This window comes from Hyla sarda, chromosome 4 (genome assembly GCF_029499605.1).
Source record: "Hyla sarda isolate aHylSar1 chromosome 4, aHylSar1.hap1, whole genome shotgun sequence".
NCBI lineage: Eukaryota > Metazoa > Chordata > Amphibia > Anura > Hylidae > Hyla > Hyla sarda.
The window spans coordinates 233,560,786-233,579,965 of NC_079192.1; the positions used below are offsets into that span (position 1 = coordinate 233,560,786).

The following is a 19,180-nucleotide window of genomic DNA, read 5'->3' on the forward strand; positions in this document are numbered from 1 at the left end:
TCATGCCCCCCTCTCTTATCATGCCCCCCTCTCACCATGCCCCCTTCTCACCATGCCCCCTTCTCACCATGCCCCCTTCTCACCATGCCCCCTTCTCACCATGCCCCCTTCTCACCATGCCCCCTTCTCATTTTGCCCCTTTCTCATCATGCCCAACTTTTCATCATTCCCCCTTTTCATCATCCCCTTTCCCTCCGTTTTTGATATATATATTTTTCCCATCTTCCTTACTTAGCCACGCTCGGCAGGCCAGGTCCGGTGTCTGGTCTTGCGGGCTGCGGTCAGTGAAGCAAGATGAGTGACGTCCTCTTCCGGCTTCACAGCATCAGGGACGTCACTCATCATTCGCTGCAGCTGCCGCTGGTCAGTGTGGTCGCCGCTGGCAGCCCAACCGCAGTCACTTTAGAACAGTCACAGCGGCAGCAGCATTGAATGAGGGACGTCCCTGATCTTGTGCAGCGGAGCTAGCAGAAGACATCACTCATCCGGTTTCATTGACCGCAGCAGACACCGGACCTGGCCTGACGAGCGCGGCTAGGTAACGAAGATGAAAAAAAAAACAATACAATAAAAAGCAGAGGGGAAAAGAAGGAAAATGTAAAAAAAACAAAGGGGGAGCCGCGCGCTGGTCACTGATTTAAAGTGGCCGCGGCCAGGCTGCCAATTCTTAACAAGCAGCCGCTGCTGCGGCCACTTTAAATCACTGACAAAAAGATTTATCGGTGTATAACACGCAGGCAGACTTTTTGCCTTGAATTTAAGTTTTAAAAGTGCGTGTTATACGCAGATAAATACGGTACGTTGATTCAACCCTATATAACAGCATGAGATTGAGGTTACAATAGAAATTGGAATAGCAACTACCCATGGATTAGGTAGAGTATTGATCACCTGTGCTGTTTGTCCCCAATAAAAAAATAAAAATAAAAAATAAACTTCACTGCAAGTGCCATCAACGTAAGACAAAATATGTAATTTACAGTAGCCGGTGTATTGTCAATGAAGTGACCAAGAAGGCAGAAGGGTGCTGTAACAGCCTCCCCGGGTGATCAGGCCACAAGATACTGACTAAGGTAAACAGACAGGCAAACAATGATATAAATGACATTTTAGTATGGATCACATCTACAATATGATTTAAGTGGTTTCAACAAATGTTTTCACTTTCACTTTTATTTACACATTTGAGGAACAGGCTTTAAAACATTCCCCATACCAAACTGCAAAGAATGAAACATGAAAAATCAGCATTGCAACTGCCTTGATAAATATAGAAGCTTAAAAAAAAAAGCAATCAGCACAATGGTCCGAATGCATCCAGTGAAATTACACATTAATATTAACAGAATTCAGATGTGACATATTATTCACCCTGGTCACATGCACAGCATTATTTTGTACTGTACCACTTCCAATTTATACTATCTCTATTTCCATAAATAGCAGGCTTAGTCTTTGTGCCGCTTTCTCTTAATTATCCACTGTTAAAATGTTCTCAGAGAAGAAGGAATAGAACGTTAATTATTATAATTTTTTTTTTTGATGCAATGCTAGTTGTTTGGTGATTAAATGATTACTGTACTGACCTTGGATTACTCCCCTGCACCTGTTGCCATATGTGCAGCATGGAGCACAATAAAAGATGGAAGCTCCATGGGGTGTGTCAAGTGGGAAGAGGGAAATTAAGCACATTCTGATTATTCATTTAAAATGACAGCCTAATAGGGATTATCGCACCATGGCAAATTTTCTACAAACATTTGTGTGTGTATTTTTAACCGTGTGGGCATTAAAAATTCTTACACACTGGATAACTGCAATTAATAGGACAAATCTGTCCAGTAGACAAAATGTTAGCATTTTAATAAAATGTTTATTATTCATAATACTGCAGAGTGTATTGGAATGTGAAAGGACTCGCCTGAATCTAAATCTACAAAAGTACAGTATACCAGCAATATCTCACTGCTACAGACACCAAGCACTTTGCTTATAAACACAGAAGGCTGGCAGAGTTGACTCAATGCTACTACAGTAGAATCTCCCAATAGCGGACACTCACGGGGAATAAAAAAGTGTTTACTATTGAGAGATGCGCCTTATTGGGAAAGAGGCTCAAAAATCTTCCTAAATGACGGAATACTGTACTGTACTCTCGAGAGTGTAATTACCTATAAAACACAATAAAAAGCAATATTACAGTAAAATCTCCCAGTGTCATTTAACCTTCCCTTATCCCCCCCCCATATAATTTCATCCCCCCTTTTATACCCTGTGCCATCTTTTCCCCCCCAGGCATTGTGCCAAATTATCCCCCCCTCCCCCTTACTTCCTGTACCACATTATTTCCTCTTGATCCCCCTGAGCCATTTCATTCCCCCTTTATTACCCTCTGTGTAAATTCATCACCCCCCTCTTTATGAAGTGCCACAGGGGATAAAGGGGAATAAAATGGCACAGGTGGTGGTAAAGAGGGGGTGATAAATTTGCACAGAGGGAAATGAAATGGCACGGGGGTGGGGGGGGGGGGGGTGTCAAGAGGAAATGGCACGTGGGGGTAATAAAGGAGGGATGAATTGGCACAGGGAAATAAAATGGCAGGGGGGGGGGGGGGAATCAGGGGAGGAGGGTGGTGAATGATGGGACCGGTGAACGTACAGAAGCAGGAGACCAATGTTTAAACATCGGTCTCCTGCTTCTGTGCTGGGGCTTCTGCAGGGGGGTGCAGCGGAAGCCTGGTCCCCTTACTGGGGTATTGGCTGTACCCCCTGACGGAGGCCCTGTGTTCAAGGTAGGGGCTGAACATAAGCCTGGTTTTCCCCTAATGGGAGTGTTTTGTGACCTATTGCCCCCTACTGAGTGTGACAGCGCCCGCAATTAGTAATGTCCCCTATTCGGAGGGTGCAAATACATTAAGTCTTATGGGACTCAGCCGGGAAATTAAAAACTGTCTGCTAACGGGAGGTGTCCGCTAAGGGAGATTTTACTGTAGTATATTCACAAAACTTTTCTTTGATACAGTACACTCTGCAGACACATAGGCAAGACAAAAATACCCACTTAAAGGAAATACAGAAAGGCACTATATCCCCAAAATGGAATGAAAACAATGACACAAATTATTGAAAACACATAATATATCCAGTTTCAGAGTTCATGTTTCTTAATTTATATTCTATGTTCATACTGAAGCTTTACAGCAACCTATACAGGTGTTTCCTTGGACTCCGGTGGAGTCACTGGTGGAAGGAATGTTGTCACTTCTTTGTAAGTAAGACCTATGAAAAGCAAAATAAATTTGTCATGCATACCTCAAAACAGTACATAAGATTTTCATACAGAACCATTTAACAGATTTTCTGTCCTAACATATGACAACTACTGCCATTTCTGGCATTTTTTCATACAAGTAGAGACTGGTATTAAAGCAATGGCAGTTATGCAGTTATATTTAAGGAGTCTTTTGGAATTTTATTTATTTTTTTAATATGAATTTTAAAAAGATTGTACTTGCCCCCCTGCTCTGCTGAAGCCTCAGTTATAGCAGCGCCCGGTCTCTGCCGCTCCGTACTTTTTGGTGCTGTGGTCAATACATTGCACATTCACATTGCCGTTCAGCTAATCTCTGGCTGATGTGCGACACGGCTGCGGCCAGTGACTTGCTGAGTGGCAATGTGATGTACTGACTACAGCACCGGAAAGTGCAACACGACAGACAAAAAGTTTATGCCAGACAATCCCTTTTACACCTTAAGGACATTGAACGTAAATGTACGTCCAGGTGCCATCAAAATATACAAGTCCTGTACATGAAGCAAGCACAAAAGCTCTGCTCACTTAATACATGGTGGTTCCTGGCTGCTATCAGCAGCCAGGGACCTGCCAGTAATGGCAGACATCACCGATCGTGCTGACGCCTACCATTAACCCTTCAGATACAGTGATCAATACTGATCACGGTATCTGCAGCATTATCAGGGGCTCGGAGAGAGTCATCAGACCACCGGCAGCTTAAATTGGGGGGGGGGGGGTTCGATTAATCAAGATGACCGCTGAAGATCCCCTCACCTGCCTCCCGTCGGCTTAAGCATCTGCCAATATTACTGATCAATGCTATGCAATGAATAGTAATAGCAACCCAATCTAAATTAAATAAAAGTTTGTAAAAAACAAATCACAATTAAGAAAAAAAAAGTGAATAAGCCCTTAAAGTTAAAATCCTCCCTTTTCTCATTTTACAAAAAGAATAAAAAAATAAAGTAAACTTATTTGGTACCCCCATATGTGTAAATGTCTGAAAAAATATAATGTTAATGATCCTGTACGATGAACGCCGTAAATTTAAAAAGACAAGTCCAAACCTACTGCTTTTTGGTTACATCACATCCCAGAATTAAATGAAAAGTGATCAAAAAGCCACACATATGCAAGAGTGAAACCAATTTACCGATCACTGTGCAAAAAATAACACCTCATACAGCTCCGTATATGGAAAAATGAGAACGTAAAAAAATATAAAAAATTATATTATATATATATATATATATATATATATATATATATATATAAAAAGAACATGTCAGCTTTGCTGTAAAGTGCACTTTGGTTGCATCATACATTTTAGTGTAAACTGAAAGGTGTCATTGCGCAAAAAACAAGCCATCATGTGTGTCTGTGGGAAAAAATAAATAAAAGTTAAGGCTCTTAGAATGCGAGGAGAAAAAAAACGGAAATGCCAAAATGAAACTGGCTGTGTCCCTATTGTCAAAATGGGCTGTGTCCTTAAGGGGTTAAAGTAATTAAAAGTCATAAGAACCAAATTGCCCTTTCATATAACGTCAAATAGTTTTAGCACTTTGCCCCTATCATTAATATACTTTCATTTTAAAAGAGGGCGCATAGCAAAGGGTGTGTGAGCAAAATAAACTTCCAGAAAAGACAAATGGCTATCTGATACTCTTTAATAGCGCATGTCACCAATCGTGGTGAAGCGCATTATTAACCAATCATTCCCGGCAGCTCAGTTAGGCTGATCGGGACCACCGCGGTGTCCCGATCAGCTAGGACGCAGCAGGAGGGTCCCTTACCTGCCTCCAGTGCATCCGATCGGAGATTGATTGCTACAAGCCTGAGATCCAGGCTTGAGCAATCGATCACCGATAACACTGATCAATGCAATGCTATTGCATAGCATTGAACAGTGCTGGCAGTCAATGTACTGTGGGGGCTCTAACATTGCAAAAAAAAAGTGTAAAAAAATATATAATTTAATAAATGTGATTTAACCCCTTCCCTAATAAAAGTTCAAATCACCCCCCTTTTCCCATTTTAAAAAACAAAAACATGTAAATAAAAAGAAAAAGAAACCTGTAGTATCGCCGCGTGTGTAAATGTCCGAACTATAAAAATATATTGTTAATTAAACCACAGGGTGAATGGCGTACACGTTAAAAAAGTTCCAAAGTCCAAAATAGCGTATTTTTGGTCACTTTTTATACCATAATAAAATGAATAAAAAGTGATCAAAAAGTCTGATTAAAACAAAAATGGTACTGATAAAAACTTCAGATCACAGCGCAAAAGATTTGCCTTTATACCACTCCATATGCAGAAAAATAAAAAAATGACAATTTTAAACGTATAAATTTTCCTGCATGTAGTCATGATTTTTTTTCAGAAGTACGACAAAATCCAACCTATATAAGTAGGGTATCATTTTAATTGTATGGACCTACAGAATAAAGAGAAGGTGTTATTTTTACCCAAAAATGTACTGCGTAGAAACGGAAGCCCCCAAAAGCTACAAAATGGCATTTTTCTTCAATTTCGTCACACAATGATTTTTTGGGGGTTTTGCCATAGATTTTTGGATAAGTAGAATTGGTGACGCAAAAAAATAAGTCACCATATGAGGTGCAAAATTGAAAGGGTTAAGATTTTTAAAAGGTGAGGAGGAAAAAACAAAAGTGCAAAAACCCCAAGGGTTAAAGCATAAAACTGTAGACGCGCTTACAAATCCCTAAAAACAAGGCAAGATTTGTTATCCCAAAAAAAAAGTGCTGTAAATACATTAAATGGTCATCACTTACATTTCCATTCGTCAAGAGGAAGGTCTACATTATCGCATGAATCGTCATAAGGATCTGCTTCCATCTCATCATCGGAATCATGAAACTGCTCAAAGTAAGGATGACATAGAGCATGAGTTGCTGTTATTCTTTTTTCTGCATCTAGCACCAGCATCTTTTCCAGGAGATTGACAGCTAAAGGGAAAACAGGAAGAGACAATGAAACAAGTTTGGCATCTTGTGGAAGTGAGAACAGCATTATACATCCTTTCTAATTCCAGATAGGAATAGTCCTGTTAGTGGATTGCTTCACTAGCACTGGTACAGAAATATAGGAGGAATTTATCAATTCTATCTATTCTTGCACAATCTCTTTAAAGGGGTACTCCGCCCCTAGACATCTTATCCCCTATCCAAAGGATAGGGGATAAGATGTCAAATCGCCGCGGTCCCGCTGCTGGGGACCCCCGGGATCCCCGCTGCGGCACCGCGCTATCATTACAGCACAGAGCGAGTTCGCTCTGTGCGTAATGACGGGCGATACAGGGGACGGAACTGCGTGACGTCATGGCGCCGCCCCTCGTGACATCACGGCCCACCACGCCCCCTCCCATAGACTTGTATTGAAAGGGGCAGGCCGTGACATCACGAGGGGCGGAGCTGTGACATAACGATGCTCCGGCCCCTGTACCGCCCATCATTACGTGCAGAGCGAACTCGCTCTGTGCTGTAATGATAGCGCGGTGCCACAGCGGGGATCCCAGGGGTCCCCAGCAGCGGGACCGCGGCGATCTGACATCTTATCCCCCTTTAAGGCGGAATACCCCTTTAAGGCTGACTGTCATCACTTTGGGCATAATTATAATTTGGGTGTACATCAATTAAATGAATCTGTCTTATTTCTCTGATTAGACACAATTGGGGGGGGGGGGGGTGAATATGTAAATTAAAGGTTTGACCTTTTCATAATTCACCGATAAAAGTAGTTTACTGTATGTGTGATGTAACATTAGGTTTGGTTTCACTTTAAACTCATACATGCACAACTGTGTAATAATGGAAGCCAAGAAGCTGGAAAAGAAAAGTGCAGCATGGAACATACTCTTGCCAAATTTTCTATGTGCTATTTCTATGTGGAAGTACCTAAAATAAATTTCACCATTTCATTAATCATTAGAGGACAAAGCAATCTTTAATTCCCCCCCCCCCTCACCATTTAATACCCATATGTTTTAACATTTTTCACCCACTGGGCCATAGTAGGGCTTGTTTTATGCATAAACAATTGTACTTTGCAATGACTTCACTGTAGATTTTGAGGTAAAATTAGTGAAGTTATTTGTAGGGCAAAATTCTCCCAGATTTTGTGGGATTATGTTGCTATGCAGTAAACTTTACAGTTAACCCCTTAAAGCGCAACTGTCATGGATATTATACCCCCCAGACTAATACCATGATAGTATAGATGATGACACTTGTAATGCAGCTATATTTTTGGCTGCTCTTTATCACACTTAATCAGCAGGAAAATAGTTTTATCGTACGGCTCAGCAACAGTCGGATAGGTGTGGCTGGGGATCATAATGCCCCACCTCCGCCACGCCTATCCCCTGTAAGTGAGCGCTGGGATCACTGTGTGATTGACACACACAGGGCCCCACCCCCGATGTCCATGATGTGCGGGCCGGCGTGACTTCACTGAGCCTATACATATTATGTGCACCTTTATGATATATGAAATTCAGTCCCTGTACTCCTCTTCTTTCTTCTCCTGGTGCCGGAGACGTGCTGCTTCTGCTTTCACTAGAGGCACAGAGCTCACTCCCTGCCTCTAGCACTGCACAGGAAAACAGAGCTGGTGGCAGACAACGGGAGCAAGATCTCTGCCTCTAGTGAAAGCAGAAGCAGTGTGTCTCTGGCACAAGGAGAAGTACGGGCCCTGTATACTGTATCATAAAGGTGCTGGCCCACACATCATGGACATCGGGGGTGGGGACCTGTGTGTCAATCACATAGTGATCCCTGCGCTCACTTACAGGGGATAGACGTGGCGGAGGTGGGGCATTACGATCCCCAGCCACGCCTATACAACTGATGCTGACCACACAATAAAACTATTTTCCTGCTGATAAAGTGTGATAAAGAGCAGCCAAAGGTATAGCTGCTTTACAAGTGTCATCATCTATACTAACATGGTATTAGCCTGGGGGGTAATAATATCCATGACAGTTGCTCTTTAAGGACCCAGCAATTTTTTTTGTCACTAAGCATTAATAACTCTGGGATGCTTTTGCTTTTCATTCTGATTCAGAGATAGTTTTTTCCTGACATATTCTACTTTATGTTCGTGGTAAAATTTTGACGATACTTGGATCATTTCTTGATGAAAAATTCAAAAATTTGGTTAAAATTTTGCACTTTTTTTTACTTTGAAACTCTGCTTATAAGGAAAATGGACATCTCAAATAAATAATATATTGATTCACATATACAATATGTCTACTTTATGTTATCATCATAAAGTTGACATGTTTTTACTTTTGGAAGACATCAGAGGGCTTCAAAGTTCAGCAGCAATTTTCAAATTTTTCACAAAATTTACAAAATCTGAATTTTTCAGGAACCATTTCAGATTTGAAGTGGATTTGAGGGGTCTTAATATTAGAAATACACCATAAATGACCCCATTATAAAAACTGCACCCCTCAAAGTATTCAAAATGACCTTCAGAAAGTGTGTTAACCCCTTAAGGTGTTTCACAGGAATAGCAGCAAAGGAGAAAAATCTAAATCTTAATTTTTTACATTAGCATGTTCTTATAGACCCCGTTTTTAAATTTTTAGAAGGGTTAAAAGGAGAGAAATCACCCTAAAATTTGTAATCCAATCTCTCTCGAGTAAGGAAATATCTCATATGTGTATGTCAAGTACTGTGAGCCTTAACACCCCACAGGTGTTTGACAACTTTTCGCTAAAGTTGGATGTGTAAATGAATAATTTTTTTCACTAAAATTCTCCCCAAAATTTGTAACCCCATTTCTTCTGAGTATGGAAATACACCATGTGTGGACATCAAGTGCTCTGCTGGCGCACTACAATGCTCAGAGGGGAAGGAGCGCCATTGTTCTTTATTGGGGGGGGATAGTGTAAGGGGGTGTATATGTAGTGTTTTACCCTTTATTACCCGTCATTCAGACTGGCGGGGGTTTACGGTGAGTTTCCCGCTAGGAGTTTGAAAAGTTGCCGCAGCTCAGACTTCAAGAAGGTAACTCACTGTAAACCCGCCCATGTGATTGTACCCTGTACTGACAGACCGTGCATGCTGGGAGTTGTACTTTTGCAACAGCTGGAGGCACACCGGTTGGAAAATCTTCAGTCAAGCTCTGTTATCTAACTCCGCATTTTCCTAACAGTGTGCCTCCAGCTGTTGCAAAACTACAACTCCCAGCATGTACTGATCGCCGATGGGCATGCTGGGAGATGTAGTTATGCAACAGCTGGAGGTACGCAACTACAACTCCCAGCATGGCAAGAAAGCAGTTTACTGTTCGTGCATGCTGGGATTTGTTTTTTTCAAGATTTAGAGGGCCACGGTTTAGAAACCACCGCACAGTGATCTCCAAACTGTAGCCCTCCAGCTGTTGCAAATCCCAGCATGCCCAAACAGCAAACAGCTGTCTGGGCATGCTGAGAGTTGTAGTTTTGCAACATCTGTAGGGTTACAGTTTAGAGACCACTGTACAGTGCTCTCCAACCTGTAGCCCTCCAGATGTTGCTAGGCAACTCACCGACTTCCGTAGTCTGCAGCACACCGCACCAGGAAGCCAGCCACACGTCATCGCTGCCCGCCGATGACCGCCGCCAATGGTAAGTGGACCAATCGTAAGCGGACCGACGGTTCCTCCATTCTGCCCGCACTACTGTAGGTGGGCAGAACGGGGGAACCAAACTTTAACCCCCCTGCCCCTGATGTGCTATTGGTCGGTTGCTTCTGACCAATCAATAGCGGGGATAGAAGGGGTGGCACCCCTGCCACCTCACTCCTATCCATTCAGGGGGATCGTGGGCGTCTTGGACACTCCCGATCACCCTTATTTTTTTAGGACTCGGAATCGCCACAGATTGCTGGTCTGAATTGACCAGCGATTTCCGGTGATCGCCGACATGGGGGGTCTCAGGACCCCCCTGGGCATTTGCACAGAATGCCTGCTGATTTATTTTATTACTTTTAACCCCTTAAGGACTCAGCCCATTTAGTTTTTTCCTCCTTGCGTTCTAAAAATCATAACTTTTATATTTTCATCCACAGACTAGTATTGATAGGGATGACCCTTATTTTTCTAATGACTGATCAATATACTAATATTAATATGCCATTGCTGCTGGAAAAATATCTGTTCCCTTACCCTTTAACCCAGATACATCAAAATGCTATTGCTGAATATTACAGAAAAGCTTGCTTTCCTTAATTCAAAACATTTCATCTTATCGCTTTGCCTGTAACTAAGACTAGAGCCTTGAGATGGAGACTCTGAATACAGAACGTCTAAACATTGGACTTCGTGGAAAGATGAAGAAATCTCAAGCTAGAAGTTTTGCAAGTTAAAGACTTATGCTATGCCACAAATGACTTAGCACATAATTTTATCCTTCAAGCCAAGCCTATACTCAAAATATTATCTGTTTGTGACTCTGGACCGAGACCTTGTCATGGCACCATTCAGGAGTATAAAAAGACAAAACATCTGATGAGCAGAGAACTTTTTCCAATAAATGAATGGACACTAGATATGCTAACGCAATATTTGAACAACCAATCAAACTAACATATTAATTGTGAGGTCATAATTTACCCTCCTACTTTGCACAATGTTAAAACCAGCTGTTTCTTCCTGAATTTAAGAACTTTTTTGGGAGCAGCAGAGCTTCCAGCCAACAAAGAGTGTATACCAACATATCCTGTGTGGTGTATATCTTTGTGTCGACACTTGGCAAAGTGTATAGCAGCCAGGTCAATCACATTTGAAAGCCCCCAATCGATCCATCCTTAACAGTATGAGGGCTTGTTTTTTGCGCAACCAGTTGTCCTTTGTAATGACATCACACATTTTACCATAAAATGTATGGCACAACCAAAAAAATACTATATGTGTGGGAAAAATTATAAGAAAACCGCAAATTTGCTAATTTTGGAAGGTTTCATTTTCATGCTATACACTTTACGGTAAAATAGACATGTTTTCTTTATTCAGTGGGTCAATACGATTAAAAGGATACCCATGATTACACACTTTGCGATTTTTATTTTATTTTTTCTGTATAATAATAGAAAAGTTTTTAACCAAATTAGTGCGTTTAAAAATCACTATTTTGGGGGCGTGGCTTGGTGCCGACTGGTATGGCTGCACACTGAGGACGCTCCTGCTCCATCGGCCTCTATATTAGCTTAAAACCCTGCTAGTGAACCTGCATCCTTATGTGGAGGAACTCCCGACGCTTCAGAACCACTCCTGCTGCTGCCCGGCTGCTTACTGAGGCCCCCGGAGGCATTCAGCGATTTCTACAGCTGACCCCGGCCTCTGCGCCTTCCTCAATGCCCGTCCTGTGCAGGGCCTGCGCTCCCGCTCTGAAGGACGTACCTCCTTGCCTCGGGATGTCCCTCCTGCTGGTTCCCTGCTGCCATCAGAGACATCCGGGACCTCGTCCCCTCCGCTGCTCCGGCTACCTCTGCACCCCGGACCCAGCCATCCCTGCACAGCGCTGTTGTGCAGCTCCCGGACCCTTCTGCTTCCACTGTAGTGCTGACTATTCGGGACCTGGCGGTGAGTGAACTCTTTGTGCCCTCTGCTCCTCCGACTGTTGCTGCAGGGGTTTGTCAGCTTCCTCTGCTGCCTCCACACGTGGCCTCCTCTCCCCCCTCTCCTAAGAGTTCGGAGACTCCATCCTGGGCATCACTAGTGAGGGGCCTGCCAGCTTCACACTCCAGTCCAGTCTCCTGCAGCTACTCCCCACCGTTCAGCCTCCCCCTCACCGAGCTCCCCTGTCTTGGGAGCTAAGCCGTGTTCTCCGGGACTCTCACTCAGGGCGGGTGTACCTCTCCCCCATCAACCCCTCCTCTCTCCACCCCATCACTCCCCCTGGCTGCTCGTCCTTCTGCTCACCCAAGCCGCAAAAGGCTCAGACAGGGCTCCGTGATATCCTCTGGTACCCCTCGCCTGTCCCCCCCCCCCCCCCCAGGGATCACCCCATCTCTCTCCTGGGCCAAGGATGCCTGTTCAACTTGGGGCTACCCCTACATCCTGGGATGCCCTCTCGGATGCTGACATTCCTTGCTCGGGCCACTCCGTGCCCTCTCCAGCAAAGCCAGACCTGAGTCAGCTGCTCTCCCAAATCCCAACCAAGGAGGACTTCCGGTTACTTGTTGCAGAAGTTAAGGATACCTGCCGGGCAGAAATTGCATCCATGCGTCAGGATCTCCAGCATGTCTCGGATCGGGTGGAGGGCTTGGAGGATGCTCATGATACCACCAGGGCATATATCGCTCAGCTACAATCGCTTCTCAAACTGACTTCCTCAGTGATCTACATGCCCATGTGGAGGATTTGGACAACAGGGGGAGGCATAATAACAGGGTGCGCGGCCTACCGGAGGCTACCCGTGAGGAGGATCTCTTTCTAACCTGGGAGGCCATCTTCAACCTTATCCTTGGGCAGCCTTCCTCTCACATGATTAAACTGGACCGGGCTCATCGGGCACTCCGCCTTAAATCCACTGTGGGAGCTCCGCGAGATTTCATTTGCTGTGTCCACGATTTTCAAGTTAAGGAGGCTATCATGGCCAAAGTTAGATTACTGCGGAATTTTGACTTTGATGGGGCACCTATTCAACTCTATCAGGACTTGTCTTGGATGACACTCCGGAAGCGACGGATGCTTCAACCCCTCCTGGGGGTCCTCCTCTCCCAAGATGTGCCCTACCGATGGAACTTCCCGTTTGCTCTGCATGCCCGTAGAGATGGAAGCTCTGCTGTCCTATGTTCCTACTCCGATCTTTAGGCCTTCTGCTCAACCCTGGAGTTGCTGGTGTCGCAGTTGATGGACTAGGACTTGGCGCTTCCACCCCCTCCTCTGCCACCTGTATGGCAGCCGGTTCGTCCCCGCCGGGCTGGCTCCCACAGGAAATCCCCCTCCCATGGGTCGGAGGCTCCCTCGCGATCTCCCCCCTGAGATGTTGCTGAGGTCTGGTGTCCTTGCTCTACTGCTCTTTGTTCGAATGTCTCCTGATGGAGATGGGACTACCTCCCCCTGCAGATTACATTTCGTTTTTGCACATTTTACTTTTATTGTAATGTTGCTTTCTTTGGTCACTAATGGTTTGGTTTGCCGCTTGTGCTCGATTGCTGTGGCCTCGGAGTTGGGTGCCTACGCCTTTTTGGTGGTTGTTCTCTGGGGGTTAAACTTCGATGTTCCCTCTAGAGGTCGTAGCAATGGATCGCCCATGCCTTGGTACTCTGTCCACCCTGGTGGTCTTGACCTCCGCATTGGCTTTTTGGTCAATGGTTCTCTCATTTGTACTGTGCTGTCTCCTGTTAGTTTTTTTTGTCATTTTATCAGTTTGGTGTTTGTCTGTGTCCCCTTGTGTTTCCCTTTTCTTCCTTCTCTTTCTTGTCCTCTTTTCCCTTTAGGTTGCTTCTCCTGGATTCTTTCCTCTGGTATTCGAGCTCTGGGACTGCACCTCATGGGGACTCTTCTGGACCTTTTTGTGAGTAAGTTTCTTCATAGGCATGTACCTTTCCTTTCCTGTCCACTATGGTCAAGTGTGTCTCCTTGAATGTTAAGGGTCTGAACTCCCCTTCTAAAAGGCGTTTGCTCCAGAGGGAGCTGGATGCTTTACGTGCTGACATAGTTTTTCTACAGGAGACGCACTTTGACCATTCTGGATCCTTTCAATTTCTCCACCATCTCTTTCCACGAACTTTTTCTGCTGTCTCTGATAGGAAAACGGCTGGGGCTGCTATCTTGGTGTCTAGGTCCTGCCTGTTACAGGTCTCTTCTTCCTTTCTGGATCCCCAAGGGCGGTATGTCATGGTGGAGGGGGTCTTCGTGACATTTATGCCACTAACACCTCTCAAATTCCATTTTTTACGCAGGGTACTCGCTAGGCTCCACAAATACCCCTGCTCTGCCTTGTTGTTGGGGGGCGACTTTAACCTTATCTTTTCTCCTTCTTTGGATCGCCATTCCCTTTCGGCCGCTCCTCCTACCCCTGCCCAATTGCGCTTGGCTTCCATTTTTCGGCAGGTTGTGTGGGCTTCCTCCTTGTATGATTTGTGGCGGATAAACCACCTGATGGACCGTTTGTTTAGCTTTTATTCCCACCCCAACAAATTGCATACGTGCATAGACTTTTTTTGGCAACCTCCGTATGGTGCGCATGCTTTCTGCCTCTTCTCTTGAACCTATTTCCTGGTCTGACTACTGCTCTATTCTCCTCTCTTTCTCTTCCTCCCCTTCTGCTCTTAAATACTTGGGGGTCATCACATTACTTCTCGCTACTCCTCTCTCTTTATTCTACCAGCTATCGCTTTTTCGGGGACCTCGGGGTCTCCTGGAGAAGTGGCGCTCGCAGTACATATCCTTCTTTGGGCGTATTGCGGCGGTAAAGTTGACGATACTCCAGAAACTCCTATATGTCGAAACATTGCCGACTCTTGTGCCTCTGTCTGCCCTCCGTTCTTTTCAGTTGGCCATCTTTCGTTTCATCTGGGACGGGAAGAGGCATCGACTTCCTATGTCCGTTATGATGGCTATAGTAGGGCCTGGGGGGGAGGGGGGGTCTGGTGGTCCCGGACATGGTCAAATATTATTGGGCTGCCCATTTGCGCTGTCGGCATGGTCTTCTTACCATTCTTATAGCCGTTGGATGGAACTGGAGAAGCTCTGGTTAGCCCCCATGCATCCCAACGCCCTTCTCTAGTCTCCCCCAGCTTCTACGGTCTCTTCTTCTCCTCTGCTAGGCCCTATGGCATTCTATAAATATGTCTGGGGATACTGCTTTCTGAAATTCCGACTGTTTTCTCCTTTTCCCCTCCCCCTTTTAACCGCCTTGATTTTCCTCTCTCTCATTTTCTCTCACCCCCCCCATCCCTTTCTTTCTCTCTCCCATTTCTCTCTTGTACCTTTTATGGTTGTTCTAGGTTTGTCTTTGTGTGTCGTTGTTTGTCCTCCCTACCCCCGCCCCATCCTTTTTTTGTCTGTGGACTCTGTTGTCTTGTCTGTGTTTGATGGTATGTGGTAGCCCACGTATGTGTGTCACATATTGTTTAACGTTCTGGTTTTGGAAGAATCATAGCCTCCGGTACAAAACTATCTCCAGTTAGTATGTGACTTTTGCAGCCTGCCTCGGCCCTACTTTTTGCTAGTTTTCTGATTCCTGTTCTGATACTTATAGCTGGGCTTCGGCCCTTGTAATGTTATTGTATTCCGTCACAGGTGTTGGGCTCTGGCCGCTGTGATGTTTCTTACTTATTTTCTTTGGTTTTTGTATTAATGTCTATGCAAAACTCCTTAAAAAAAATTACAGTTAAAAGAAAAAAAAAATCACTATTTTTCTGACCTATAACTTTTTCATTTTTCCGTATAAGCAGCGGTATGAGGGCTAAATTTTTTGTGCCCTGATCAGTAATTTTTTTTATACCATATTTGCATATATAAAACTTAATACGTTTTTTACACTTTTTTTTGAGAATAAAATGTTATAAAAAAAGCAGCAATTTTGGACTTTGTTTTTACGTTCACACCGTTCATCGTATGGGATAACTAACATTATATTTTAATATTTTGGATATTTACGCACGCAGCGATACCAAACATGTTTATTAAACATAGCACTGATCAGTGTTATCAGCTATCTTTTGCTCTGGTCTGCTCGATCTCAGACCAGAGCAGAAGATAACCAGGAGACTGACAGAGGCAGGTGAGGGGACCTCCATCCGCCATTACAGATGATCAGATCGCTGCGATCCGATCGTCCACATTAAGTGCCGCACTTCTGCAGATGCTTTGATTTCTATTGATCACGGCATCTGAGGGGTTAATGTCAGCAATCCGCCCGATCACGGATGTCGGCCATTACCAGCGGGTCCCTGGCTGCTATCAGCAGCCGGGACCTGCCGCGCATAACCAGAGCATCGCTCCGATGCTTGTGGTTCTGTATAGGACATAAATGTACGTCCTGGTGCGTTAAGTACCACCTCAACAGGATGTACATTTACGTCCTGCATCGTTAAGGGGTTAAAAAATATATTTTTGGAAGCAGGGATTTTTCACTCTTGCACTTTTGTTTTTTCCTGCTCACCTTTTTGCCATAACACTTACAAGTTTCCACTTACAGACCCATATGAGCTCGTTTTTTGAGCCTTCAATTGTACATTGTAATGACACCACCATGTATGGTGAAACAAGAAAATGTATTTGTGAATTATATTGAAGGAAAAAAAAGCCAGTTTCTACACGGTGCACTTTACGTTAAAAATGTAACATTATCTTTATTTTTTAGGTCTATAAAATTTGGAAGATACCCAATATGTAGGTTTCATTTTGTTTAAAACTTAAGAAAATCATAAATATTTTGTACAGAAAAAGGAGTATGCTTAAAAATGTCCTACCCTGCCCCTATAACTTTTTTATTTTTCCGCATACAGGAATTTACAAGGGCCTATTTTTTGCGATGTGAGTAGTAGTTTTTGGCTCTTATCTGGGGGAAGGTGCTGCCCTGAATCCCCGGCAACTACAAAATGTACCAGCCAGTGGTGCTACCTGTCTAATCTGGGGGTACTACCTATCTAGTGGGGGGGGGGGGGGGTCGGGTCCAATCTGGGGGTACTACCTGGCTACACGCAGTGACTCTGCATTATATCAAACGCCGGGACCTACAACTAATACAGGACATCACCAATCGCGGTGATGCCCTGTATTATCCCTTCAGACGCGGCGATCAAAGCTGACCGCCGCGTCTGAAGTGAAAGTTAAAGTATCCCGGCTGCTAAATCGGCGTCCCGAACCGCTTACAGGACACCGGGAGGGCCCTTACCCGCCTCGTCGGTGTCCGATCGGCGAATGACTGCTCCGTGCCTGAGATCCAGGCAGGAGCAGTCAAGCGCCGATAACACTGATCAAAGGCGTGTTAATACATGCCAGTGATCGGTGTAAAAGATCAGTGTGTGCAGTGTTATAGGTCCCTATGGGAGCTATAACTGCAAAAAAAAAAAAAAAAAAAAAAAAAAAAAAAAAAAGGTTAATAAAGGTCATTTAACCCCTTCCCTAATAAAAGTTTGAATCACCCCCCTTTTCCCATAAAAAAAATAAAACAGTGTAAAAAATAAATAAAAATAAACATATGTGGTATCGCCACATGCGTAAATGTCCGAACTATTACAACATATCATTAATTAAACCGCACGGTCAATGGCGTACGAGCAAAAAAATTCCAAAGTCCAAAAAAGCTTATTTTTGGTCACTTTTTATCCCACTAAAAAAATGAATTAAAAGTGATCAAAAGTCCGATCAAAACAAGTATGGTACCAATAAAAAATTCAGATCACGGCACAAAAAATACCGCCCTGTACGTGGAAAAATAAAAAAGTTATAGGGGTCAGAAGGGGACATTTTTAAACGTATAAATTTTCCTGCATGTAGTTATGATTTTTTCCAGACGTACGACAAAATGAAACCTATATAAGTAGGGTATCATTTTAACCGTATGGACTTACAGAATAATGATAAGGTGTCATTTTTACCGAAATATGCACTGCGTAGAAACGGAAGCCCCCAAAAGTTACAAAATGGCATTTTTTCTTCGATTTTGTCGCACAATGAATTTTTTTTCCGTTTCGCAGTGAATTTTTGGGTAAAATGACTAATGTCACTGCAAAGTAGAATTGGTGACGCAAAATATAAGCCATAATATGGATTTTTAGGTGGAAAATTGAAAGGGTTATGATTTTTAAAAGGTAAGGAGGAAAAAACGAAAGTGCAAAAACTGAAAAACCCTGCGTCCTTAAGGGGTTAAAACTGTAAAAAAAAAATAAAATACAAAAAAAAAACGCTAACGGGGCAGGTGCGGGACCGCCCCATGTGAACTGCCCACAATGGTGACGTAACAATCGCACCTGTCAAAATGATGCCTTAAGGATGGAAAGGACAGTGTTTCACAAATTCAAAAATTCTCATTATGTACCCTATTATAACCAACTATGATTGATATGTGGTCCCTCCCCTTTTTTGTCCCCGCCTTCACATAGCCACACCCATGACCAATGTTGGGCTGCTTAGTCTAAAATGCCCGGGCCTATTTTTCTGTCCCAGTCCGGCCCTGCCCCCATCCACTGCTGCACCACGATGCTTTTCCACCTGGCGCCTGCTTCTGTGAAGTCAGAGCAGCAGGGGGAGGAGTGTTGTGGAGGCGCGCAAAGTGATGTCACAACGCTGATGCCACCTTCACGGATCTTTTAAAGGAGCAGAAGGATCCATCACCAGCGATCGGATGGAGGCATCATCAAAAAGTAAGTAAATAATTCTATGTGAAGGAAAGGGGTGTAATTAAGGGGGGGGTACCAAAGAAAGGGTCTGCCCCGGGTGCCAAATGCTTTAGGTACACCCCTGGGGCCCTCCCCTCGTCCTTAGCAGGGGTCTCGATCAGCTCCTCTGAGCTGCCGGATAATTTATTGTTTAAATTTTAGACACTGCAATCAACTTAGTTAATGGCAGACATTACCCTGATCGATAATGTCCTGCATTAGCAACAGGTCCTGCTATGGCACACACTCAGCTCCTGAGCTCGCATCATAGAACAGTAGTGGGCGTACATTTATGTCTTGCCTTCTTAAAGCGGTAAAATGGTATCCTTCTGACCCCTAAAACTAATTTTTCAGTATGAGGGCTAATTTTTTTTGTGCTGTGATCTTTAATGTTTATCTGTACCATTTTTTTTGTTTTGATGGAACCTTGTTTTGTTTTGATCACTTTTTATTTATTGTTTTTCTGGTATATGAGGTGGCCAAAAATCAGCAATTCCAATTTACCCTAAGGTTTCATTAATGTTATATTTTAATAG

General features: G+C 43.8%; 1 protein-coding gene across 1 annotated transcript in view; it reads right to left on the reverse strand.

Moving 5' to 3' along the window:
* Positions 1–836: 836 nt before the first annotated feature.
* MAPK12 (mitogen-activated protein kinase 12) overlaps positions 837–19,180 on the reverse strand; it is a 183,800-nt gene continuing 165,456 nt past the window's right edge. The window contains exons 11-12 of the mRNA XM_056573755.1: positions 6,090–6,263; positions 837–3,278 (exon numbers count right to left, since the gene is read on the reverse strand). Coding sequence (XP_056429730.1) covers positions 3,205–3,278; positions 6,090–6,263 — 248 coding nt within the window. The 3' untranslated portion in view covers positions 837–3,204. The remainder of the gene's footprint in view (positions 3,279–6,089; positions 6,264–19,180) is intronic.